At 35.6% G+C, this 26786-nt stretch overlaps 3 protein-coding genes across 9 annotated transcripts; 2 read left to right on the top strand and 1 right to left on the bottom strand.

The window, feature by feature from the left end:
- Positions 1 to 897: 897 nt before the first annotated feature.
- On the bottom strand, positions 898 to 7484 carry LOC125874622 (uncharacterized). 4 transcript variants are annotated; one of them, XM_049555587.1, is made up of 15 exons: positions 7366 to 7466; positions 7221 to 7265; positions 7017 to 7076; positions 6713 to 6914; positions 6491 to 6565; positions 6271 to 6372; positions 6118 to 6146; positions 5773 to 5886; positions 4830 to 4944; positions 4319 to 4509; positions 4096 to 4209; positions 3397 to 3477; positions 3044 to 3276; positions 2044 to 2083; positions 898 to 1713 (listed from the first exon to the last, which is right to left on the bottom strand). In XM_049555587.1, exons 3-15 carry the CDS (start codon positions 7068 to 7070, stop codon positions 1135 to 1137), a joined length of 1929 nt encoding a protein of 642 aa, XP_049411544.1. In that variant the 5' UTR covers positions 7071 to 7076; positions 7221 to 7265; positions 7366 to 7466; the 3' UTR covers positions 898 to 1134. The 4 variants fall into 4 exon arrangements, with proteins under 4 accessions (XP_049411544.1, XP_049411534.1, XP_049411552.1 ...); XM_049555577.1 differs by lacking the exon at positions 7221 to 7265 and having other exon boundaries at positions 7366 to 7484; XM_049555595.1 differs by lacking the exons at positions 7221 to 7265; positions 7366 to 7466 and having other exon boundaries at positions 6491 to 6575.
- Positions 7485 to 9483: 1999 nt separating this feature from the next.
- On the top strand, positions 9484 to 14856 carry LOC125869324 (acetyl-coenzyme A carboxylase carboxyl transferase subunit alpha, chloroplastic-like). Of its 4 annotated transcripts, none has more exons than XM_049549906.1 (11): positions 9484 to 9653; positions 10539 to 10940; positions 11171 to 11245; positions 11495 to 11602; positions 11694 to 11854; positions 12173 to 12287; positions 12384 to 12538; positions 12843 to 12894; positions 12963 to 13031; positions 13159 to 13236; positions 13586 to 14856. In XM_049549906.1, exons 2-11 carry the CDS (start codon positions 10584 to 10586, stop codon positions 14591 to 14593), a joined length of 2178 nt encoding a protein of 725 aa, XP_049405863.1. In that variant the 5' UTR covers positions 9484 to 9653; positions 10539 to 10583; the 3' UTR covers positions 14594 to 14856. The 4 variants fall into 4 exon arrangements, with proteins under 4 accessions (XP_049405863.1, XP_049405857.1, XP_049405870.1 ...); XM_049549900.1 differs by having other exon boundaries at positions 10500 to 10940; XM_049549913.1 differs by lacking the exon at positions 9484 to 9653 and adding an exon at positions 9910 to 9978.
- A 692-nt stretch (positions 14857 to 15548) lies between these two features.
- Positions 15549 to 25018, top strand: LOC125842417 (DEAD-box ATP-dependent RNA helicase 8-like). The gene is made up of 10 exons (XM_049521717.1): positions 15549 to 16108; positions 17824 to 17884; positions 19002 to 19236; positions 21302 to 21540; positions 21954 to 22205; positions 22294 to 22474; positions 23128 to 23216; positions 23299 to 23372; positions 23468 to 23580; positions 24411 to 25018. The coding sequence occupies exons 1-9, from the start codon at positions 15810 to 15812 to the stop codon at positions 23544 to 23546; spliced, it is 1509 nt and encodes a 502-aa protein (XP_049377674.1). The 5' UTR covers positions 15549 to 15809; the 3' UTR covers positions 23547 to 23580; positions 24411 to 25018.
- The last annotated feature ends 1768 nt before the right edge of the window (positions 25019 to 26786 follow it).

The raw sequence follows: 26786 nt of genomic DNA, 5'->3' as shown, positions 1-26786 counted from the left end.
GTCGTTTCTCTCTTTTTCATAGACATAAGCACATTCTAAATATCCACTTAGTAATTATAAGAAGCAGAAACTGCAGAAGATTCACTAATATCTTGGCTCATGGATGCTACAATATCAAAGGAAAATGGTGCAAGATCAAGAAGTTTTCGTAACGAAGACTACAATAACAGAAGAGTGTTCCTGAGGAGCTATCCACTTCACTGGGGAGATTCAGTGGAAGATGGAGAAAACAAAGAAGAGGAGGCTGCAACAGTAATGCCAAGAAGTGAAGAGAAGAGTTTCATGAAGAAAATATTTATAGCAGTTTTCCATTGGAAAGGAGAAAGAGCTTTAATCTTTCGAAGGCTCAAGAATAAGGTCACTGTTTACTTCATTACTTGTCTTCCTGTTGGATTCAAAGCTCCTACAGCAATGATTTCAGCTTAATATCATTTTGTCTACCATAAAAAACTGCTATCGATAGTTGAAATTCCACCTATTTTACTAAAGCATATATCGTTCACAGTTATGTGTTCAATTTGAGTACAACTGAAAGGCATGTACAGAACAGTGGAAATAGTAAGATGGATGCTAAATTGCTAACTTAAATAGAAATGTGTACCTTGGTCTTATGTACCTGAACAAGCAAACCTCCCATCTGCTTATAACTGACCTGTTAAATTAGTTCAAACTGCCACAAATAGCTTAAGAACTCAGAAAAGTGCACAAGTTAATAAGCGTAGCTATAAATGCAAACGTGATTTATTTGATGCGTTGATTGCTAATTTCAACAATTATTATGTTTTTGTTGGATTACAGATCAACCATAAAACTAATTTTGCAAACCTTTCTACTTACCGTGCCTGTTGTGCACCAACAAATTCTGATTCTGTACCTGTGACATTCATGGTTTTCACAAAGAGTAAAAAAACTCTGCAACAGTAATTTTATTTCAGAATAAAGAGTTCAGACAACTTGTTTATGAACATGTATTGGTACTACAACATACTTTATTTCAAAAACAAATCTTCAGTTTCTGATATACTCCAACTTGTAGCTAGGTTAGGAGCTTGTCCCCACCCCACTGTCATTATCACCTCCCAGGATAAAGAAAATGGAGTCAGTGTGTCTTTTCCAGTCTTGCCATATGTTCAATTACAGAGGCAATAATACTTTCTGGCACAATATGAGATCAGAGAGAGTCTTTCCATGCCTATCGATTCTCCTTGAGCAGTTCACACCTCCATCTAGGATATTACGAACCACTATATTCAAAGAATGGATCCCCCTGACTTCATAAATCTCCACTTCAACATGTTCACTGACCCATTTGTCTCTTCGTTCAATATCATCAGAAGTGGGAAATGAAGAGGGATTAAGAAGACTTGAGACAACTTTTTTCACCCATTCTTGAGTTACAATCTTCTTAAGCCTTTCAATATCTGGAGGAAAATATGGGATAAGGGAAAAGTTTATATCATCCCCTTTATCACCAGCTCTGCTATGTGCAAAATCATAAAGAGGAATCTTCCTGTCATGTGGAGCAGGGGAGATCAGCTCAATTTGCAGTGAACCTTCTTTGTGATTCAAAGTAGTTTCCATTGTAAGTGATTGCAAGACTGACTCATGGAATGAACTGGTCTCTATTATGTTTTTAGGGCTAACCAGATCATCTGATTGCATAATTTTATTTCTTGTTGCTGTCATATGCCACTGAACATCTTTACGTTTTACCTGAAGATAACAGAGAACTCTTTAAAACTTATTTATACAGTATTAGCAATATAGCATGAAGCAACCATTGAAAGTTCAAATACCACAATGTAGGAGCCACCTTACAATAGGAGAGAACTTTTGTTCTTTTCTGTCAATAGCTATAGGAGAAAAATCTAATAAATTAACAACTAGCAAAGTATACATATCATAACACAGAGTATCAATAAAGAGAGAGAATGTCAATCTGTGTCATGCATAAACACACACACACACACACATGTGAAAACACATACTCGAGCACACATATCCACACACACATATAGATGAGAGAGAGATGGAGAGATATACCAGTGCTTTCTCAAGAATGATCTCTTTTTTGTGTCCAGTGCTGCCGTACAATAGAAGAAGATGTAGAGCATTAATACGTGTCAAAGAAATATGTTCTTAACATACGGAAGTATTAAATGAATTGAGGCAGGAATACTGAGACAGCTATCCATATTAAAAAGAAGATAATGTACATGTCATGGAAACATGTTTTGACATAATCTAGAAGGGGAATTAAGTCTAGCAAGAGGAAAACTGGGAGGGGGATATAATGAGAGTCAGAGACACATTCATTATTAACATGAAGTGAAGGATATTACAAGCCTTTGATCATTGGTGACCACGAAAAACAAAGACAGTTCTGCACATGGAAAAAATTCAAAGACACATTATGTAGGTAATGGTTCAATATACTCAGATTGATGCTGCATAGAGTTGTAGTATTAAAATTAGGTGCTTCCGTGCTTGAGTGAAGAAACTGCTCTAGTAAATGACATGCGGCGGATATTACAACTTCCACATGGAAGACAACAGTGCAGATCAAATTGCTCATTACTACGAGAGCATATCATACCATGAAGTCCCTTTACCTGATGAGATGGATTCTCCACAAAAGAAAAATCACTATGTAACAGCAATCTCTATGATAGGTCTCTAACAGAAAGAAAATTTCCTAATTTTCTAATTTTCTAGCTTTCTAATACTAAGAAATACTTCAACAACTTAACTATTGATAAATGAATATAACAGAAAAAATTTAAGGCACCAGCAGTGGCGGAGCCACAGTGCTTGCCACGGATTCGGCAGAATCCAAGAGCTTTGGCTCAAACCCTGTAATTGTATTAAAATGCATTTAATATGTACAAATAATCGATTCAGAACACAGTAGGCAAACAGAATTGTGATCCAGAACCAATAAACTAAAAATTCTGGCTCCACCTCTGCCGCACCAGGAAATTTACTAGCAGTTTTCATTTCAACAATTTTCTGAAATATGTCACAATAATGGTATGAATAAGACCTGATACCGCCACCACCAGCAGGTCCATTTGTATATAATGCTATGAACTCTTTTGTAAAGTGGATTGCTTGATCCTTGTTCTCAAATAAACCATCCATTCGTAATCTAATATCTTGACTATCCCTTGGCAAATCTTCATCTATGCTGGCAGCTTTCAGGCTATCCAGACCAATGATATATGAAACTATATGTTTGCTTATGCTAGGGTATACTTCTTCCATCCATGATCTTACCTGAAAAAAAAAACAATTAGAAAATTAAAATTGAAACACTACACTTCTTAATCTACCATTCCAGGAGCCAAGATAAAACCATAATAGCAGTCCAGGAAGGAGAAGTAAAGACTTGTTTACCAAAAAATCAGCAGCTTTAGCACGTTTAACACACTGATATCCACCATAGGATATCTCTCCCCAGCCCTTCCACCCCTTGTCCTAAATGAGGCATTCACCAAGTTAGAACAAACAGAAATATCCATCAATCCAGCTAAATAAAGTAAACCATTGCCCACATTTCACAAACAACACTTGCTCAAAGGAAATGGAAGGAAATGATAATGAGAGCAGATAGTGATCTTAAAAGTAAAATTCATCTTTTGTGAACTAGCCAAATGAGATTATAGTGGTGCTACTGTGTTAGGGAAATACATCCAATAAAAGATTGTACGGCCTAATAAGATGGTAAGCAGAGTAATAATATCATTATATTAGGAGGGTACCAAAACTCCAATTAATTGTGAATGGAAGTGTTGGTGAGGGTATTGTTTGATGATGCATGAATTCAACAGCTTCTATCTTGTCTTGGTTCATGAGATTAAGGTCAAAGCAGCAGATGGCATAACAAAAACTGGTTACAATTATATCTTTGGGCTCTTAAGATTTTGACAACCCAGAATCAAATCAAAATTTTAACGAGTGGGAGAAGGCAAGTGCAATGGGGTGTTGAGCTTACAGAAAGCATAATTTATTTAACCAAATGTTTCTTTTGGGACCACATGACAACATAAAGGAAGAAATCTCTCCACTTTTTCTGTACATGAACAAAGAGATCACCTTGGAGGCCAGCAGCAACAGATTATTAGGAGCTGATGCAGATGGCTTTGCCCCAGCACAGAGAACTTTACTGCTTGCTAATGTCTGAAATGAAACATCTTGAAAATCTACAACCTGTCCCAAGGAAAACACAAGGTCCTAACACACCTCTTCTTTGATTTAAGCTTTTCATGTATTTTCCCTAATCAATCGAGATAACTGATAAAACTTGCAAAACATTTACCACGTCTGGGGTTATGTAGCTACTAGGATTCCCCACTTCATACAGAAGCTGCTCAGCACACGTGGAGGGATTCAAAACCCCACCACTGCTTTCCGCCTTTGCTACACATACTTTCCCATCAAAGCTAACTTCCGCAAAAGGAAGAGATAAATCTAGGAGATCTTGCAGAGATATATCACGGTATTTATCTCCTACAGTGAGAAAGTACAGTCAATGAGTTACAGGTGAAGTGACATAGAAACAGCGTCAGAGTCAAAAGCTCAGAACTATAAGTAAGGGAAGCCAAAGATAAGTAGTACTAAATAAAGAGGAACTAAAATTTTTCAAGAACACAGTTCAATGGGTTTGAGATACATAGAAAGAATTAAAGTTCTCAAAGTGCATGCTTACTGGAGCAAGTGGAAGGTAACCCCTCCAACCTCAAGACTCTACCACAATATACACACATCATACTCCCTACGAAAGAAAGGTGCACATTCCTGAAATATCGCAATATGAACGAAAGGTTCACCTGGATGCATATAGTATCCTCCAGTAAGTTGGCAACCACATTCTAGCAGATGGCCAGCCAGTGAACCTTGGGCAAGCAGGTGCAAGTCATTCCAGTTCCAACCGAGCTCATACACCTGATCATAATAGGGACCTTCAGACATTTATCTAAAGAGAGTTCTAATAAATTCAATATTATTACAACAGCATAATGTTGTCAAAGATAGTATTGAAGAACTAGGAATTTGCCCATAAATAGTGACATAAATGTATAACTACGAAATGAATCCAATTGCCTTCACATNGCCTGGTCTTTCAACACTGATTATCTTTCATGCAAAAAAAAAAAAACTCTTACACCAACCTATTCCATCCAGTCTATTACAGTATAAGATCAGCACCAGGAAGAGGCATGTAGAGAAGCTCAAAAGACTCAGAAACATGACCCAATGAACGTGAATTCAAAGACCTCACAAGGCTTCTGCTTCTTTCACTTATATGTTACAAGATAGCTTTGAATCATTTCCACCATACCGTTGAATCATTTCCACCACTAAGTGGTAACAAGAAGGCAGTTTCCACCTTGTAACTCCGGTTGGAGCTAATTTTATATAAGATGAAAAATGCCCCATCCTAGTAACACTTTTCATGTGCAACTGAAAAATGTTGTTTTCTATGCTTCATCATAATAATAGATAAAACTTTGATGAGTTAAAGAAAATGATAAAGGAAAGCTAACTTTGTTGTACATGAATTTGACTTCTTAAACAAATTTCAGTAATTTGACATAATAGCAATTTTCAGTTGCTTAAGATGTGGAAAGGTGAGTAGTTTTCATCAGCTGTTACTCTCAGAAAGGGAAGTGACTCTAAATTATACCATCAAAGGATTATATTTGGTACAAGTGAAAAGGTAAATGTCATTGCCAGGGGTATTTGAAAGGAAAAAGGAATCAACTATCATACCATTGGGGCTAAGAATAAGGAGGCATCAGCAACTCGAGAAGTAATAATTACATTCGGTCTGAAATTCTGAAGACATTCAACAATAGGAGCTGCTCCTAGATACACACTAACATCCTGCAGAACAAGAAAAAAGGAAAAGGGGTGCTACTATAATCGTAATACTTATGTAACCAAGGATCTACAGAAAGAGGATGAAATGATCACTCAATTAAGTTTAACATATGAACCCACCCAGAAGCATCAGAAAAATAAGAAACAAGACCTGCACAGCACCATTTTTGTACTTGATGGAATAAATGATGCTGATATGTACCATTGAAAATATTGTATATTGCCAATTCTTACATCAACATGTTTAAGGTGCTCCTCCAAATCTGAATGTACCCAAAAAGAATTCAATAAGTATGACATGGTTGTGCAGCTCAAAGGAAGAATGCGGAAATGGAAGACATGCAGTTAGTACATCAGCTTATTTCATCTGTCAAATTCAAGCTTCACCTGATCTGACTACCGCAACTTGATGAGCCAGACCAACAGTTATAGAGATGCCCAGTCCGCTTGCAAGTCGTAAAACTTCATCCCGAGCGCCAAATGGATCATCTATTCCCATATTTCCAAAGAGAGAATATTTATTCGATGGAGAAAACAAAGGCAACTTCTACAGAAAACAAAAAAGTGCAAGAAAGACAGACGAGGGAAATCTAGGCATATCACATACTTGCACCCATGTTTGTAATAATGCAAACTCCATTCTCCACAGCCAAAGGTAAGAGCAGTTGCATCCACTCTGGGACTATACCAAACTGCTAGTAATCAGTTATCACCAAACAAGCAAAATTATCACATTTCTATCATACTGACATATAGACAAACCAGATAAAGGAACTTGGAATGCTTATCTGTAATGAAACAAAAGTAAGACTTAATAAGAAAAACATACTACGGGGATCATAACCCTCGCCACCACATTTCATGGCCTGATACCGCTCAGCCAGGGTACGCTCTGCTAGGCATTCCAGCACTAAATAATCCAACTCCCTCACCCTCTGAAGTAGCTTTAACGCTGCTATTGGTCGATCACCTCCAAATCCAGCACCACAACCTACATAAACCTTTTCCTTTCGCCTTTGAGGATTCACCCTCTACAATTTCATGAATTATAGAACATGTCATTTAGTTTCCTTTTCCCTCTTTCCATTACAATTGTACGTGCACCAGTAGTATAAAAAAAAAAAAAAACTAACCAGTCTGATCTCACAGTCATAACTCACAGGTGTATCAACACCTAGTTCTTCCATTACAACCTGATAACTAATTACAACACCATGAACAACAACACAAAACGGGTCTTACAATTAGAAATTAGCACTATATAATCCCAGCTTAAATTACATAATGTAAAAAGCTCAGCATTGTAACTACAATCAAGTCAGAGTACAAGAACTAACCCTATCAATCGTTCAATAATCAATTCCTTCTGCTAAACATTGATGCTAAAAATTTTATGGATTCATCAAAAAAAAAAATGAACTTCTTAGCAACACAGATGCATAAAGAAATTGGAATTCAATAGAATAAAAAAGATGAGAGTACCTTGAAATTACGGTTGAGATTGAAAAATTGGCAGAAGTATCTGAGTTTTTGGTAGTCCCTTTCGCCGGCTCGTCAGAGAATTCAAAAAGAATTTTACCACTGCTGCTCTACGTGGTCTAATAAGTAATATATATCGTAAAGTTTGTAGGACCAGTTTAACGAATATACTATACCCGAGGGAGTAAAAATAAATAACTTTTTCACGTGAGGTATAAGGTATAAATTATAATAGTTTGAGGATAAAATGTCTGATCAGCTTGGTTGGAAGTATTAGATAGCCCTTCAATTATTCATCCCTTCATTTTTGTTATAGTGATAAGATAAATTATTCTCTATATACCAATAACTTATCTTGAAATAATTGAATAATTACTCTTTGAATAACTTATTTCTAATCAAACAACAAAAATAAAAAATAATGAGAAACTATAGTCTATAGGAGCGGTGAAGTAAATTCGCTAGTAGCAACTCTTAGCGTGTATTTAAATTATTTTCTTTATTTCAATTTATATGATATAATTTGAATCTCAAAAATCAAATCTATTTAGTTTGATCGAAAGTTCGGACATGAAGTTTTTTAAATTTTATATATTTAGAAACTACATAAAAAGTATTATAAGCCACAATAATTTACAATTCAAAATATTTGAATGACTATGAAAAAATTAGGATTAAAGGAAAATTTATTTGAATCTCAAAATTAATGTCATAGACTTTCTCCGTCTTAATTTTATATCTTTCTAATTTTGAGATTCAAATAAATTTTTCTTTAATCGTAATATTGTCACAGAGTTTCAAATTTTACCGTAGAAAGTCTATGACATTATTTATGTATAGTTTTAAATTTTACAATTATAACTATTTTTTAAACATATGATCAAAATAAAATCGTCAGTAAAAATATCCAATTAACAATCTAAATCAAGCAAAGGGACTCTAAGGTCTTTCCGTTAATATTTTAACATACAAAATTCATGGAAACAGGTTACTAGCAAAAAAAAAAACGATGACTATGTTTACTTCAAAGTTCAAACATGACATAGAGATAACTTCATACATTAATTTTTCAATTTCAGCTTTATAAGTTATAAGTAAATTAATTATGCGAAATTTTTATAATTTTATTGATTGATTATTTAAATTTACATTTTATTAAAAAGAATGTGATTTTCATCGGGTAATCCCTTCACCTTCTCCTTCTCTCTTTTTTTAAAATTTAATAATTATGAAATGATTAAACATTAAATATTTCATAATTTTAAATAGCTATCCTTCAAATGATTATTCTTGCAAAATGTTTGTTAGCGATGTATCTATATTTAATCGAGTCATAAATGATAAATCGATTCACTCACGCAAACTCTAATTAATCTGACATATCAATCGCTAAAACAAATCACAACTCTAATAATTGTGGGCTATATATTCTATAATAATAATTGAAAATTATTTTATTTTGTGTTACGTGGCTTGAATTTTCAAATTTTTAAAATTAATTTATTTTGAAAAAAATATTTTCTAATAAGATGCAATTTGTTTTTAACTAATCAATTTTAAAAAGCATCTCGAGCTCAATTAATTCAAAATGTTTAATCATGATTTTTTTATCCCTCGGAGTTGATCTTTGGAAAACACATTTGTCATAGAATTCCAAAAATTGAATGTTGAATTTTTCTAGAATTTGAAAAACATACTAAATTTATTTTCACTTCAAACTACAAACTCTAAATTTTAGATATCATTTTTTAAATACTTACAATTTTCATAGTCAAACACACTCTAAATTATTTAATTACAATTTAGATATAATTAGTAGTGCACCTATGAGGAACATATGAGTCTCATTGTGTTGTTGGTACAAGCTAAAAAATCACACCCAAAGTCTTCAAATCTCGGGTTCATCTCTGTCCTCATGTCCTATGTTTTTTTTTTTTAAAAAAAGATGTGTGTGTGGATCATTTTGGATAAACATTAGGTATTGTGTAACAATCAGCTCAACCAATATTTGTCTCCCCAAAAGGCCAAACTTACTTGTCCATGTTTTGGCGGGGACCTCCATGGCTTTTCCAAATACTCCAACAATACTATCCATTATATCATCTACAGGAAAAAAAACTTTTGTTTGTATATAGGTGATACATATATACTTAAATCTCAGTCGTTCATTAATGTTCTTGAACAACAAAGAGCATACTAGCTGATAAAGAAAGGAGAACCCCAGAATTTTCTGCTCCATATTTCATGGTAAGTGTTTTCGGAAACAATCTCTCTACCTTCACGAGCTAGTGGTAAGACCACCTACATTCTACCTTCCCAGACCTCACTTGTGGGATTTCACTGCATATGTTATTGTTGATATTTCTAGGATTACAGTGTTGTTCTACATGCCTAAATGTATTTTTGTATGCTAATTTGTCTATCCAGTTGTAAAATTCTCCTTTGATATGCTTAGAATTCTTACTATTAATCAAGAATTGAGCTCTGTATTGGCTTTTGTTGCTTGTGTATGTGGGCTCTTCAGGGTTGTTGTTTATTTGTGATGTCTTAGTATAAAGATGAAATCTTTGTCTCAGTCAAGTTTCAAGTCTTGTTCTTGAAATGTTTGGAAATTGGGTAATTGTTGGAACTTAAATGATTATTTCTTAATGATAGAACTCTTTTTGAAACAGTCTTTCTAGTTCATAAGGTAGGAGTAAGGTTTGCGTACACTCTACCCAACTCCCACTCGTGGGTCGATGTTCTTGTTGATAAAACCCTTTCTGATTAGTACTATTTATTGTTATCTCAGTAAATGTCTTCCCTAAGTACAGCTCCTATTAGTGGCAGAGCCAGGAATTTATACAAGAGGATTCAAAAATGGTCACATCTAGGATTTTAACCTATGACCTAAAGCAATTTTTGAACTCCCTTTGCCACTTTACTAGAACTTCCCATTACGTTGAGGGAGTTTGGTTTCTCACAATTTTCTCCATTCCTCTCAATAGCTTATATATCACCAAAAAAGACTAGTTTTTGACCTGTTTGCACAGGGGGGATTCGATTGAACCCTCTTCTTCAAGCTAGCTCCGCCCCTGACTCCTACTCATGTCACCATAGTGGAATGAGTAATTGATGTTAATTTCTCCTTTTTGCAGGTTCATTGTTAATTTTGTTTCTCTGTGTGGCTATTGTAGATATTTGGGTTGTAAGGCATTGCAGTTTGCACATTCAAAGGGTAGATGGCCTCCTTATCTCTAGCAGTTGGGAATTGTGGAAAAGGTAGAAATGCAGCGGACCTGAGTTCTGAATTTGTGCCACACTTGTCTCTTGGGAGTGAGTTTCTTACCAAAAGGTTGTATGGCCTGAATTTTAAGGATTTGGGAAGTCCCAAAGTGAGGACGAGGAAGAAGTTTCGCATTGGTGCTGAAATAAAAAAGTGGAAGAAGCAGGATTACCCGTGGCATGGTGATATTGATCCAGACACTAAGACACCCTTAAAGTATCTTTCCTACTTTAAGCCTCTTGATGAGAAACCGAAACCAGTCACACTTGCCTTTGAGAAGCCATTGGTTAATTTAGAGAAGCAGCTTATTGAGGTGACTTGCTTACAAATGATGCTTGGTTAGGAACAATTACATTTCATAATGAAATTGATCCACACCTATCTTATATGCCATGACATTAATGTACTGCTGAAAAAGCTAAGTATTTGGTGCAATGTGGCTACTTCATGATTATGGCAATAGAAAGGTAGAATCTTGTGGTACTGATAGTAGTTACTAGAATCATAGAACTAATGCTTTATTCAAACTCATTTCTTATTCAGGTACGTAGAATGGCCGAAGACACTGGACTAGATTTCACTGATCAGATTTATGCTTTGGAAGCTAAGTATCAACAGGTAAATTCACCTGACTCTTACAATAGGTAGCTGGTTGTATAAGTATGTGTGTTTATCAAAATTTACGTTAGTTTTGAACTAATATGATCTTAAAGAGGGGAATTAACTTTGTTTTCCTTCTATTACCAACTTATGATAATCTGTATACTTAACATATAGTAAGCATCAGATTAATGCTTATACCTGTGCAAATATGATTATTTGACCAACACTTTCCTGTTCCATTTGATACATATGCCATACTTTCAGGCCCTGAGGGATTTGTACACTCATTTGACACCCATCCAACGGCTCCAAATTGCTCGACACCCTAATAGACCAACTGTTCTAGATCATATACTAAATATGACAGAGAAGGTATACCTTGTGATTTTTTTCTCTTTTCACTATTGTTATTAGCAGCTTTTCTGACAACTCGAGGAATCTCATTCCTATGTCGTGCATGAAGTGGGTAGAGCTCCATGGAGATCGTGCTGGCTATGATGATCCAGCCATGGTGACTGGCATTGGGAGCATTGAAGGTAGAAGTTACCTCTTCATTGGTCATCAGAAAGGTAGAAATACAAAAGAAAACATCATGCGGAACTTTGCAATGCCAACCCCTCATGGGTATGCTTCAAGAATTCTCTTTCACAGCATTATTACTAACTACTATCATTAAGCATTCATAGTTAATCTGTTCTGTGGGCAATAACAGGTTAAATTGAGGTGTTTTTTTCATTAATCTAGCAACAAGTTAGGCTGTTGTTGTTGCTCATTAGCCTTTCTACATGTTTCCAATTTAATTTTGTTGCTCAGGTCATCAGGGTTTTGGAGAGCCTATGCAACGTTCAGTTGTTTATAGGGGAAAATTGTTTAATTTGATACCTCAAAGTTGGTTCAGGAAAAAGATGGATTGATAACTACTACTAAGTCTTCGCCTTGCAGCTACAGAAAGGCTTTGAGAATGATGAAATATGCTGATCATCATGGCTTCCCTATTGTTACATTTGTAGACACTCCAGGGGCTTTTGCTGATTTAAGATCTGAAGAGCTAGGTCAGGTGTGAGTCTTTACCTTGACTTTCAACTATAGTGTTATTAGATTACGTTTAATTGGTCATGTAGAATCTATAATCACCTCCAATATTTTCATGTAGGGTGAGGCCATAGCCTACAATTTAAGGGCAATGTTCGGGCTGAAAGTTCCAATCATAACGGTTGTAACTGGTGAAGGTGGTTCAGGAGGCGCTCTTGCCATTGGATGTGCAAACAAGTTGTTAATGTTGGAAAACTCAGCATTTTATGTTGCTAGGTAAGTTTGGTTCATTTCTTCCATAACTTTATTTTGCTACTTATCAGGCATTTGACAATTTGAAGAACAAGAAAAGTTCCAAGTTCAAAAATAATTTTTGTGCCTGCAGAAATATAAGCAAGATATGATCTCTCATCTTACTATATCAAGGACCAAAAACATGTTGTGTTAGCTTAAAGACACGGACACATTGTACATGTGTTGAGGCATAGATTTTGTAGTGTTTCTTTTACACTTCTTGCATTGTTTCCTTGAATATATCGTCTTTGCTATATCTTTACAAAGTTTATGCTTCTCTGACCAGTCCTGAAGCTTGTGCTGCAATATTATGGAAATCTTCACAAGCAGCTCCAAAGGTATACGAGAAAGTTGTTCAAGTTTGTGAAAAAAATGGGTTATCATTACTAAAATTCTGATTGAATAGGCAGCTGAGAAGCTGAGGATCACAGCTCAGGAACATTACAGGCTCCGGATAGCGGATGGAATTATTCCTGTAAAAACTCTCACCATCTATATACTTTTCACCTTTATACTTAATTTGGTTTTAGGTTGGAAAAGATTTAGAATCTATGGTGAAGGACCATTACTAAAATGCTGGCTTTGTTTGTCATCTCTTGCAGGAACCGCTCGGTGGTGCACATGCTGATCCTTTCTGGGCATCTCAACAGATTAAACATGCTATTCTCGATGCTATGGTGGTAATACCTTCTGTCTATGGAAACAGACCAAAGGCTAATTCTTTGCTTAGAAAAAGAAATAACTGTATTGACTTATATGGAAATATCAGTGAATTACCAAAGGCCTTTCCACATCGTATCACGGATGGACTGGGGTTAGGTATTAGAATTTCACTTCTGTGGGTTGAGCTGGGATAGGATTACAACGTATTGATCCAATGTTTGCTTGCTAACTCTATCTAATGACAAATTTTAACATTTTAGGCCATTCCACTAGGTTAGAATTGATCTTAGTTGATTGAAATATCAAATTCCAACATTTCGGTATATTTTGCATTTGACATGTTTTCACTATGGCTTCTTGATTCAGGAACTTGGAAGGATGAATTCTGAACAATTGCTTCACCAACGGATGCTTAAATTTCGTTATATTGGAGGTTTCCAAGAGGGAATACAGGTTGAACCTGAAAGGAAGCGCAACATGAAGCCATCCGAGGCTAACACACCGCCTGCTGATTTGGAATCAGAGCTTGCAAATCTTAAAAAGAAAATTCTAGAAGCTAAGGGACCATCTGATCCTGTTACTATCCAAGTCCTTGAGAAGCTCCAAGAAGAGCTAGACAATGAAATGACTAAAGCATTCATAGCTATGGGCTTGGAGGATAAAGTTGAATCTCTTAAACTAGAGTTGCAAAGAGCTCCTATTCCGGATCAACCACTTAACAAGTCTTTGCAGGAGAAAGCCGATAAGATTATGCAAGAATTTAAGCAGAAGTTGTCACAACCTGGGGCGTATCTTGGTTTAAAGCAAAAACTTTACACCGTGAACATGGCTAGCAGGCTCATCGAGCTGAAGAACAAAAGTGAAAAAATAAAAACTGAAGTTAATCAGAAAATTCCAACAACTGTAAAAGCCAAGATAGACCGTTTAAAGACAGCTTCAGAAAAGCTAAGAAATGGGGATTCTTTGGATACAGATCTTGTAGAGGAAGTAGAGAAAGCTAAGAAAGAGCTGGAGGATGTTCTAAGATCAGCCAACCTGGAAATAGTCGGCACGCGCAAAAGGACAAATGTTGCTGTTCCTCCGGAATTGGAAGAGGAGGTGGCTAAGGTAAATGCAGAGATTAAAGAGGAGATGGAAAGAGCAGTGACTAGATCAGGTCTTAGCGAGAAGATTGAAGAGCTGAAGGCAGAGATTGTGAAGGACTCCAACTCAGAAAAGGTAATAGAGCTGGAAACTGAGATAAGGGAGGGTATTGCTGCTACCCTCAGTGTCACCCCAGTGAAGAAAAAGGTTGAAAGTTTGAGAGAAAAACTAGCATCACTCACCAAAGATGATGCGGAAAGTAAAGTGATCTTAGAAAATGGAAGATGGTGAAACTAGCTCATGAGTTTACTCCTTGTGCTAGCTTGGGCAAAGTAGTACTTGATTTTGGTTTGGAAGAGTTTTTTCTGGTCCTCCTGAGATATTGTAAGTATTAGTGATTTGTACCTTGATGATTTTGTACTTGTAAGTTGTATTGTAACATATATATGGATTACAGATGTAAAGTTGGTTAGCAGCATAGTATGTATGTCCATTTTCTTCTTATATATTTTCCTTTTTTTTCTTCTTTGAGACTGAAAATATTGACATACTAGAGCAATCTGAGGACAGTGTCAATAACCTATTTTCATAGATATTTTTCACTTCACAACTAAAACATATGGATGATGTAAGTTATCCACTACGGGGTCGTTTGGTGTGAGGGATAATNTCTGAGGACAGTGTCATTAACCTATTTTCATAGATATTTTTCACTTCACAACTAAAACATATGGATGATGTAAGTTATCCACTACATGTGTTGGTGGGAGATAACAAGTATATCCGATGGAATAGTTGAGATGCGTACATGTTCTCGAGCGCGACCATAATGTTAAGATTTTTTCTCCATGGATGTGCAAGTTCAGTCATTTCCACAAGATATGCCATGAACTTCCAAACATCTTCACAATTGGTCTCAAAGTCATCTGAAGCTGCAACACCAATTCTTGCCTTCTTAAATTCTTTATGTATACCTACATCAATAAAAGTACTACTTTACTATGCTTGGAATATAAAGCATAGCAAAAACTCACACCGTCGTGTTATTTTAGCTCATTAAAAAAAATACAAAGTATAGTTTACTTATCTCATACTTTTTTTTAAGGATAAATCAATAAAGTGTTTTTTTTAATTTTTAATTTTAGGACCAACTAATATGAGACGAAAAGAATAGGATAATATAAAGTCTCCCACTAAATTCAAATTGAGTCCTATTTTAGTAAAAGGCCGGTGCTCAGTATGCCAAATGCCCCGTTTCAGAAAAAGCTATAAATACATTGACTGCTCTGAAATTTTAATAAATTTCTCTCCACGCCCTAGACAATTTTGTCCCCATTTTCTTCCATCTCGATTTTTCCTCGAATTTTAGGTGGAATTTTCGTTGTGTTTGTCTCTCACAGCAGTATCGCCGTTGGTTGCCGGAGATCGTACATTCTCGCCGACCTACAAAGTTTTGTGCATAATTGTTTGGATACTTCTTTAGTTTCTTCGAGATACCTAGTTGGTGATGAATCCGAGACCAAGATTTCAATCGCCAGGGATGGGGGGACGTGGAGGCGGCGGCGGCAGCGGCAGCGGCGGGGGGAGTATGCACCCAAATACTAACCCAAACTTTCAAAATAGAAATCCTCAGCAGTATATGCAGAGAGGACCTGCACCCTATCAGCAGCAGCAGCCTCAACAACAACAACAGCATTTTCAGAACCAGCAAACACAGCAGTGGCTTAGAAGAAACCAGTTGCCATCTGCCGATTCCACCGTTGCCGAGGTTGAAAAGAATGTACAGTCCGAATCCGTTGACCAGAGGTAGGGTTTCTTTTCGCCCTTCATTCTCACTTTCTTATGCATAGAGTCTAGGAAAAAGTGTGAGATTTAGAGAATTTGTAGTATTAGAGAACCCTAATCTGTCTAACAACTCAAATTATTGAGTATGGTAATGATATGAGCCCGATTAGAGTGAATGGATAGGGGATTCACATAGTCTCCCCTAACTAGTTTGGGGTAGAGGCTAGTTTTTGTAGTTGTATCACGCATAGATAGTAGAATTTGTTGGAGGAGTTTAAAGTTATTGCCGAACTATAGTTCTGCTTCAAATCCAGACATCAGCCATTTTGTTTATTACTTTACAGCATGGTTGGTACTTTCCACTGAATTACGTAGCGTTTGTTTCTACGTGGTAAGTGAAGAAATCTGTCAAGTTAGAGAGATTGGTTGAATTGTTGTTTTGGTGGGTGCTGGTCATGGTGTTAAAGGTAGCTGACTTGTTTGTATAAATCACCTTCTTACCTAGACTAGGTTGAGTCATCATGTGGGGCAGGAATATAGGGAACTTGTTGATGGATTGAAAAAAAAAGATTATAAATTAGTAGGAAAATGTCAAGAGGCTGTGATCGGTTTTCTTCTAGGTTTCTGTTTTGGGGGAGGAGATGCAGTCGTTATGTTCGAGTCAAAGCTGATCTGCTTTAGAGGATTAAAGTTTGTGACCTCAATATCATGTGTACATACATGACTTTCCATGTATACCAACATAAATTGTGGTTCAGTCCAATGTCCTGTTCCAATATAGTAGGTAAGCTTGAGCATTGTATTATAATAAACTAAGCTTTGGCCATGAATATAACTAAGCTCAAGCTAGAGTATTCAGCCTTTTGGGTCTCTCAACTAGACTTAGTAGACCAGAAATCTCAAGATAATCACAGATTGCTTGTTTTATTAGTTGAGAGGTTTAGGATATATGCCAATTAGTAAAGAGGCCATTTTTCAATATGCAAGATACTGGCAAGTCTAATTTTCTTAAATGCAGTCATACCCATTTGATCCGAGCAGCTATCTTATCATGTTAGCCTAGCTATAGGCTTGCTAGATACTACATCCTCTTAGATTAATTTTATTCGCCTGTTTTGGACTTAAAATATTTTTCTTGTTACATTGTGGTCCACATACACTAAATCAAAGTCCGTGAGACTATCATCCAGACTCCCAAACATTTTTTCTCATAAATCAGACCTTCAACTGCTAACAGCATTGCTAGCATTTTGTGAAATCAGATTTTTCCAAGAATGACTCTAAGAGTGCTGTGGTTGAAGAGATATTTGTGGATCTCATAATGATGACTACAGACAACATATTCAATGTTAGGGGACAGAGCCTTGCTTAGTTTTCTCATTTTACACAAGTCATTAGTATTGGACCTTTCAAGGGGAAGGGGACCAAAGAATGGTTGCAAGTTGGATGAAACTTTAGCTTCCATATGAAAAATGCTGAGGGAATTGGAGGATTACTATTATCTTTTCATTAATAGGGAAAGGAAGGATTATTTCTCCTATTGATGGCAAACAGTAAATATCAAGGGAGGATTTTTGTCCTCTCAAAACTTACATTTGATTGATAGAATTAGGACATTTTTGAGTTTCATGTATCTTGAGTTTGAATTATTTCATTTATTGTGTCGAACATTTCTTAAGCCGTGGTGGGATTAATGATAAATCAATTCCTTTTCTTCTCTTTTCCCCTTTGTTCAGTTCACAAGAATGGAAGGCTAGGTTGAAGATACCACTACCTGATACTCGATACAGAACAGAGGTAAATTGGAAATTGTTCTCTGTCCATGTTGTTCAATACATTGTATTCTCTTTGTGACAGTATGTTTCTGGACCATGTTTTTTCTGCTTCTTCCCAATGTCAATTTTCATCTATCTGTCTCATTCTCATACAACACAATGGTTTCACATCCTTCATAGGCAGTTTCATTACTCAATTGTTGCTGAAAACTTGAATCATAAGTTACTTGCCATAAGAAATGAGGTGGCCTTCTAGCATTCTCATAAACTATTAGCTTGAGACTTGAGCCATGAAATTTGTCATAGAATGCTTGCATGTAAAAGGAAAAATCCTTTTAAGTGATCACCATTGTGATGAACCAACGAAGAAAGTAGTCTATCTTTTGGGAAAAAGGACTGATGTTTCTCTAACTGAGATTTTCCATTAGCTAAGCAGTTCAGCTTGTGTCTGTCATTTTCCCCTTTTTGGCATTCCTCACCCATGATGTTATTGATCTAACTCTTTAATGTGCTCTTGAGGACCTCTTAAGTGCTCGTGTCTAATTTAATCCATTAGAGAACGAGATCATTTGACAATTAACTGGAAATACAAAACAAAATTGCTTATGTAGAGTTGCTGAAAGATGTCTATTACTCCCGCAAGTGCTAGAAAGTGACGATATTCATATGATATGTAGCAGTAGCATTGTAAGTCTACATTTCTAATCATCTACATGATTTAACAGCCTTCACCTCTAGGAATCTCTGGTACTTACATGTCATGATTGTATTCCAGGCTGAGCACAACATCCTTATGAATTATTCATACAAGTGCTAGAGTGTTTGAGGCTATTCATTTGATGTGTATCATAGCATTTTAAATATGTATAAATTTCTACATATTTTAACAGTAATTTGATGCACAAATAGTAATATCTCAGCTATGATATTTTGCTCACCGATTGTTGAGTTATCAGTCTGTCTTCCTTGATGTGGTTTGCTTACTCCCTGATTGTTTTTCTTTTCTTTTCTGGATCTAGGAGAACTTCTGTAATTATGTAGTGTTGTTTATGAGGTTATTTCTGGCTGTTCTGCATTACTGATTGTCTTCATGGCTACTTACAAAAAAATGATTTTTTCGCTGCTACTTTTTCTTGCAGGATGTGACAGCAACTAAAGGAAATGAGTTTGAAGACTACTTTCTTAAGCGTGAACTGCTTATGGGTATTTATGAAAAGGGCTTTGAGAGACCATCACCAATCCAGGAGGAGAGCATTCCAATTGCTCTGACTGGAAGTGACATTTTGGCTAGGGCCAAAAATGGAACTGGGAAGACTGCTTCCTTCTGCATTCCTGCTTTAGAGAAAATTGATCAAGACAAGAATGTGATTCAAGGTTCGTATCTAAGCATTTTATAGTAGTTATACTGTGACCTCTCTAGTGCTTGACTGCTTGTAGAGCTGCAACTGAACTAAGCTTTGCATACTAGTTCATGTTGAGTAGCTAGAAAAGCTTTGGCATAATCTGGCGTACAGATCCTTTACTAAAGGAGTTGAGTACTTGAGTTAGGCCTGAAATCATTTAGGCCCCTCAAGTAAGAGTAGTCAAAAGCTCAGAAAACGCCAAAGTCTGTTGGGGCTTTAAGTTTAAAGCAGAAATAAAACGTGGGCTTTAACAAAGTAAAGGTCATGGCGAAAAAATACTTTATGTTTTTTGATAACCAAAAGGAAGAGTAAGCAACACACTAGTAGAAAATGAAATATATATGTAATGCAACAAAAAATAACTACAAACACAAACAACAACTAGTTGGACAATACGAATTGAAACAACTATAATTAACACTATGTTTGGATGGTTGTTACTCATTGTTTCATAACGTATCAATATGTATTGTATTGTGTTGTATTGTATCGTACTGTATTGTTTCAATGAATACAATGTTTGGATAGATTGTATCGTTCTCCGTCGTTGCATAATGTACACATCAACAATTTGAATGATAAAGAGTACATGGTAGAGCTACCTTAAAAAGGTAGGGTAAAAAATAAAATATGATTATTAAATAATAAGTAAAGACAAAAATGAGAAGAAAATATTAAGGTAACAATGCGATCATACCTAATTGGTCGTTACACAAAATGGGACTTTTCGTCGTCACCTAACAATAGATTTAATGATACGATACAATAAAATTTAAGTAACAATCAAAACAAACATTGTATTCAAACTAACAGTACAGTACGGGTAACAACCATCTAAACAAGGTGTAAGCGAAAAAATCATTTCTATCAAGGTTAGAAACCCTTAAATTTCTGATTTTAGATGAAAAGATGTAGTTTTATATTATTTGGAGCTAGTTTCTTATGCTAAAATTTTAAATTCTCATCCTTAGTACTAAAAATATATTCACACACTTCTTAACAATTTATATTAGTTTACGAACTATTTGTATTGTCTATTATTTCTCTTTTAAAGACAGGGACTACGGAAGTGAGGTGCAAACCTCTGATAACCTTTGACAACACTGCCTCAAGTGGAATCCCATTTTTCCTTTTTATGGGAATTGCAATGTAATGGTTTTCATGAATGCATATTACATTTAATCACCTAAAGTCCTGAACCTAAAATCTCTTTGAATCAATTTTATGGCGTTAATTGCACTGACAATTTACAATTGTAGAAGATTAGTAGTTACTTGTAAAAAATATCAAGTAACGTAGTAATAAATACTGGACCTTTTGGTTCTTGCAAATAAATATTCTGAATTTCAATTCCCATATCGAAAGGAATTTTTCTTTTCCATGTCACAATATTTTGAATTTAAATCCAAAACCATGCTTGTAAAATACTTGTTTTCAGAAAGAAGGAAAAAAACTCTCGTAAACACATTCATATACTGTATGAAGTTGATCTGAGTTTAGTCTAGTTAAGTTCAATTTTGCTTTGATGCTCAACAGTTGTGAGCATAAGCTTGGGCTGGCTTATTTACTGGTGATCTAAGTTCAGGCCTTCCTTCATTTTGCTGACTCATTCAGAGTTCTAAGTTATTGTAGAACCATTTTCAGATTGTCTTGCACATTCCATGACCTCATTAATAATGCATGTATGCCACTTAGATTTAACAAGTGTACTAGATCATATTGTCTCAATGCTGACCTGCCATAGCAAGTTTTAGCTTAGAAACATGTGTTGCTGGCCTTTTCCTGTCACATATAGTCTTATGTTGCTACGTTACTTTGCTACACATGAAATATCGTGTTGTGAATATCTTGCTTTTATTTTGGTTTGGTGCAAGCTATTTTTTGTACAGTTTGCTATGATATAACTTATAATTGGTCCTAACATATTTTTAGCATCCCTGCAAATTAAGAGGAAAATGTGTAGTATTTCCCTAGTTGTGCAACTATAGTTTACTCTGTGTTCGTTTCTGACTGTTGTTTGGTGCTTCCATATGCAGCTATTATTCTTGTCCCAACTCGAGAATTGGCCCTCCAAACATCTCAAGTTTGTAAAGAACTTGGGAAGCACCTAAAAATTCAAGTCATGGTTACCACTGGGGGGACTAGCTTAAAGGACGACATAATGAGACTGTATCAGCCAGTTCATTTACTTGTTGGAACTCCTGGAAGAATTCTTGACCTTGCAAAAAAGGGGGTGTGTGTTTTGAAAGATTGCTCCATGTTTATCATGGATGAGGTAATCCTTTCTTGAGTAAATAAATCAGTGTATTAATCCCCGATTGTCTCCTGAAGAGATGTTTTGAATGCACAAGCGATGACAAAATGCTTAAATTTTTTGATAAGCTTATTATCTATAGACTACACTTCATGTGCAATATAGGTGAACTTTTAATCAATTCAAGATCTTTGATGCAGTCAGTTTTATTTTTGATGTTGAGAAACTATCAGCGATTTGGGCTAAGATTACTTATGATTCTAACTTACAATCTTCAAAGTCTTGATGCAAGTTTCTGGCATGTTGAGAATTTTTTTTGCAATGGCTACCTTACATGAGTTGATTGGGATTGGATAAATCGTTTTCTGCTTGTCCTTCCTGGCAAGACAGCATACATAATTCTAAATTCACCTGTGTTTACTTTTGTCCTTCAGGCTGATAAGCTTCTTTCACCAGAATTCCAACCTTCCATCGAGCAGCTGATCCGCTTCGTACCTGCAAATCGCCAGATTTTGATGTTTTCTGCAACATTTCCTGTCACTGTCAAGGACTTTAAAGAAAGATATTTGCGCAAGCCATATGTTATCAACCTCATGGATGAACTTACGCTCAAGGGTATAACACAATTTTATGCTTTCGTTGAAGAAAGACAGAAGATTCACTGCCTTAACACTCTCTTCTCAAAGGTAGTCCTAGTTTTACTATGGAACGTAGGTGTTAAAATTAGCGCAATGTGCACATGCTAACCAATTTCTATCTGTTTTTCCGGTGCAGCTTCAAATTAACCAATCAATTATTTTTTGCAACTCTGTAAATCGTGTGGAACTTCTTGCCAAGAAGATTACTGAGCTGGGCTATTCATGCTTCTACATTCATGCTAAAATGCTTCAAGATCATAGGAACAGGGTGTTTCATGACTTCCGTAATGGTGCCTGCAGGAACCTTGTTTGTACTGGTATGACTATTGCATCTGTTCAACTAGTATGGTTAATAATTGATGTGTTCATGTGTTAAATGTGAATATTAGAATTCAATGTTATTTATTGGTACTTCTAAGTACATAGTAGTTCTTAAACCGTGCGGCTTATTCTATGAGTTTCTGTTCATAATATGTTCTCACCTAGGCAAATATCATGAGAAATATCGATGCCGGGTGTATTGTGATGTAACTCGTTTGGTTGCAAGTGCCCCATTGTTGGGTCAGATTGCATGTACTTATTATCTGACCAAACATGGTGCTATATGTAGTTGCATCGTTTTAGTTAGTGTTGATCGGGTGAAATTTCTAGCTCTTTTGGTTGAGTCGTGGGGGGAGGGGGGATTAAACTAGATGCTACTCAGAGTTTATGCATTTCCTTGCTGGAATATGTGGCTTTACTTATTCCATGTTGTGATATTCTTGGTGTTGCTGAGCTCTCTTACATGGTATGCCATCCATTTGTTTATTTTGTAATGAATGATTCTCACATTGCTCTTAAATGATGAATTTTGACTTTATCTTTCATTATTCTTATTCTTTTACGAGGATCAGCACTTGCTCCTGTGATACAATGTCTATTTTGTTAATTGTTTGATTTAGTAACTTTGTGTTCTTTCATGATGGGACAGATTTGTTTACTAGAGGAATAGATATTCAAGCAGTCAATGTTGTTATCAATTTTGATTTCCCTAAGAACTCAGAAACGTATTTGCACAGGGTATGCACTACAGATCTTTGATCTTGCTTATTGACTTATCTATCTGTTTGTGCTATTTTCTCATTGATAATTGCTTTTGCAGGTTGGACGGTCAGGGAGATTTGGACACCTTGGTTTAGCTGTTAGCCTGATTACTTTTGAGGATCGCTTCAATTTGTATGCATTAATTATGTTCATTTCTTTTATGCTAGGTCATTTAGTTTCCATATGCTGGTTTCTGATGATACTGGTTGTATCTATCTGACTGACAGGTACAGAATTGAACAAGAACTAGGAACAGAGATCAAGCAAATTCCTCCACAGATAGATCAAGCTATATATTGTCAATGAGCAGTGTAGCTGTGGTTGATGGTGCTGCCAGTGGGTAAGTATTTATAATAGAGATGTTTTGTGTATGCAGTTTGTTAAGTTGCTGGGTACAGCTTCCCTGAGGATTTTCGATATGCAGTCCAGACAGTTATCTCAGTTATCTCTTTTGTCAGTTTTAGTAGCCCATCAATCTTGGGTAGTTTAATTTAATTGCATTGAAGGTGGTAGGCTAATATTTGGAATATTACATTCTTATTCCTGTGCTTTTTACAAAAATTACACAATATTCTCTTTTGATGTGTGGCCATACTCCATATTGGAAGTTGAAAGGAGTAGGACTTTCACTGTTTGTTTCTCGCATTGTATGACTAGAAGCTCCTCTTGTTTTTCTGAATGATATTGTTTGCTCATTTGCATAGGGAACATGTTGATTTCACCAGATGAACATTTTCTCGATTAATCTTCTTTACTTTAAATCAGTTTAAGCTTTTCAGCTCTAGAACAGTCTATTCAGGAAATTTTGGTTGGAAAATAGATAAAGCTGTGTAAGACAGTGCTGGTTTTATTTTTAACCATGTGTTGTCTGGAAAATTTTGGACTCTGGTGGTGTTATTTTTCTGATTAGTTGAGTGCTGTTAAAATGACAAGAATAAGAAAGGTAGGCAAAACGAAAAGGTTTCAAAATAGAATCAATTAGTTTATGTAATAACAACCTTCAAAAGTTCTTGAAATGGCAAAAGACAACATCATGCTAAGTTGTTCTTAGCTTCTTGTTTCAAGTTATCTTATCAAGCTTGTTTTGCTGATAGCACTTCACTTTAACCTTCAAAACAAGAATGAGAGGAGAAAGGGAATAAATTTTTTTGAGCTCATGCTTTCTTGCAGAGATGCCAGATTTCACTTTCTGAGGGTGTGCGACTCCAGAGTTTAAAAGAGGAACTTGGCAGATTCATGGTTGTGGAACAACAAAAATGCATATTAGATGTCGGGCTTCTAATGACTAAAGAATCAAATGGTACATATTGACATTCAATCGGTCCTCAGTAACTGCGCCTATCTTTTGTGGGGCATCTGGATTATGTGTATTTGGCACTTCTTGTTGTTTCCTTTGCTCTGTATGTCTGTTGGAAACTGTCAGAGTATTTAGCCTTTTCTTCGATCTGTGTTTGCGGAGCACATGGGTTCAGTGTTTGGGCATTGTCCTGGAGAAGTGGTGCCTAAGGATATAATGAAACATCTTAAATGATGGAAAGGAGTTTGGCTGAATTGATTGTGAGATGAGGATCAGATATCCAATAAATATCCAACTGCACATTTGTTTACCAAAGTTTGTCTAGCCAGTCTTTGAAGGGCTCTGCACTTTTCCTTTATAGCTTTTTCTCTTGTTGTGTTGCGTTTTAGACACTTGACAGTGTTGCTTTCTTCATGGGTGTAGTAGTCAATTTGGCTGATTTTGAAGAGTATGATCCTATTGTAGCGCTTTGTCTTTGTTTCTTGTTGTGTGGATACTGTTCTCCTTTTCTAATACCTTGAAACAGAGAATGTTTTGCTGCAAAAGAAGTTGTTTTTTTCCCAGCATTAAGCTGCGCTGCAAAATTCAGTCCTTTTCCCTACCACAGTAACCACCCGAGGGTCTATCATCGATAGCCTCCCTTCTTACCCTATCCGAAACAGCCTCACTATAGTTGGTATGCTGATGTTCCTGCTGTGATGACCGGTTTGAGTCCTTAGCCTTTAAAACTCTTTACATCTTATGATGCTACTGTATGAAAAAGCCCTTTCTATATGGTGGTGCAGTTTTTATGCAGGATGAGCTTCTACTCCGTTATCTTTTATCTGGTAAAGTAGCGTGACGCTACTTTTCATGCATCTTGTTAGGTGGATGATGATTTCAAGAGGGGTTTCATATGAGGAAGTTATCTTTTGATGCCTGGTTGCTAGAAAATTAATTTTCATATAACTACCTTGACTTTAAACTTCATATTATTTGCTTCGAGTAACACTTAGATATATTATCATCGATTCTAAAAACAGTATCAAGATGTTCTTTGATATGCTAATATTGCTATTAATTTTTTATGTTGTATACTATTTTGGAAAACAATTTTTTATTTACCAATCAAATGTTGAAAAATATTTTGATGAAAATAATTATGTCATCTCTACCCTCAAAGGAGGGCAAGTTAAAATAATATATTTTGATTTTTTTTGTATGAGAGAATCAATGGTTTTTAAGACCATTTGGTTGCAGAAAGTTTTTGATGAAGTTTATATATTTATATATAGTATATTAACTCCCTATAATTCAATTTTGCGATTTTCTTCCTTTATTGAACATTATAAAAAGGTTGAAGTTATTTTGTTTCTACAACAGATTTTCAAATATATTAACTTACTCGAATTTTAAAGCGTTGATCCGCTATTATGCTAGGATTTAATTTAACTTTTTGTCATTACTTTAATATTTATTCAAGAGTGTAGCACGGTTCAACCTTAAAGTTCTTTTTCTCAAGTCTCTATTCTTCAAGACAGACAGTTATTAAATAATGCTTTATTTATTAGTATTTTTTGGAAGGGGTTTATTAATTGTTGTGGCGAGTCAAATGTGGAACACAGAAATAGGACGGCGTGGAGTAAATGAAAAATCAAAGTTAAAATTGACTGCATTTATTTCACTGACTAGTGACTATGATAAGACCTTCGGTGACTGCAGATAGCATTGGAAATTTTTTCAAGTACCAACTAATGGAGATATTATGTTCACTAGTGTCTAGTGATAGTAGTGATGGTGGCAGTCGGTGATAGTGGCTAGTAGTGGTGATGGTAATCGGTGCTAGTGGCTAGTAGTAGTGATGGTAATTTGTGCTAGTTAGATATATAGCGATGGTATAGGTTTATGATGGTATTGATGGTTGTTGGCGGCGATGATAGTCGTGATGGTGAAGACTGATGATTGTGGATAGAGTAATAGTGAAAATAATCGATATAGAAATATTGTTGACATCATAATGACCACCATCACCAACTATCAGTTATCATTATTAACCACTTAGAATGTAATAACCAAAAGTTCTTTAGTGAAATCTCACCTATAAAACTTATTTTATTTTATTCTCACGAAAAAGTCATTATCTTCATTTCTTAAAAAAAAATATTTAACCAATCAAACATAAAAAAAGGAAAAACATTTTCCTCGGCATGGTTAAGAAATAAACTAAAATTTATTTAATTAGCAGAGTCATTTAGCACTTAGCAGGGTAG

Source organism: Solanum stenotomum, chromosome 1 (assembly GCF_019186545.1).
Source record: "Solanum stenotomum isolate F172 chromosome 1, ASM1918654v1, whole genome shotgun sequence".
Taxonomy (NCBI): domain Eukaryota; kingdom Viridiplantae; phylum Streptophyta; class Magnoliopsida; order Solanales; family Solanaceae; genus Solanum; species Solanum stenotomum.
The sequence above is the reverse complement of the archived record's forward strand: the minus strand, read 5'-3'. Positions and strand labels throughout refer to the sequence as shown.

Bases quoted from the DNA above. Each gene is read 5' to 3' on its own strand.
- LOC125874622 (XM_049555577.1), bottom strand. From the start codon at position 7,070: ATGGAAGAACTAGGTGTTGATACACCTGTGAGTTATGACTGTGAGATC. The intron at 4,510-4,829 runs GTGAACCTTTCG...TTCTCACTGTAG, and splicing joins AGGATACTATATGCATCCAG to GAGATAAATACCGTGATATA. The intron at 4,210-4,318 runs GTAAATGTTTTG...TCCTTGGGACAG, and splicing joins GCTACATAACCCCAGACGTG to GTTGTAGATTTTCAAGATGT.
- LOC125869324 (XM_049549906.1), top strand. From the start codon at position 10,584: ATGGCCTCCTTATCTCTAGCAGTTGGGAATTGTGGAAAAGGTAGAAAT. The intron at 12,895-12,962 runs GTATACGAGAAA...CTGATTGAATAG, and splicing joins CTTCACAAGCAGCTCCAAAG to GCAGCTGAGAAGCTGAGGAT. The intron at 13,237-13,585 runs GTAATACCTTCT...TTCTTGATTCAG, and splicing joins CTATTCTCGATGCTATGGTG to GAACTTGGAAGGATGAATTC.
- LOC125842417 (XM_049521717.1), top strand. From the start codon at position 15,810: ATGAATCCGAGACCAAGATTTCAATCGCCAGGGATGGGGGGACGTGGA. The intron at 22,475-23,127 runs GTATGACTATTG...ATGATGGGACAG, and splicing joins CAGGAACCTTGTTTGTACTG to ATTTGTTTACTAGAGGAATA. The intron at 23,373-23,467 runs GTATGCATTAAT...TCTGACTGACAG, and splicing joins TTTGAGGATCGCTTCAATTT to GTACAGAATTGAACAAGAAC.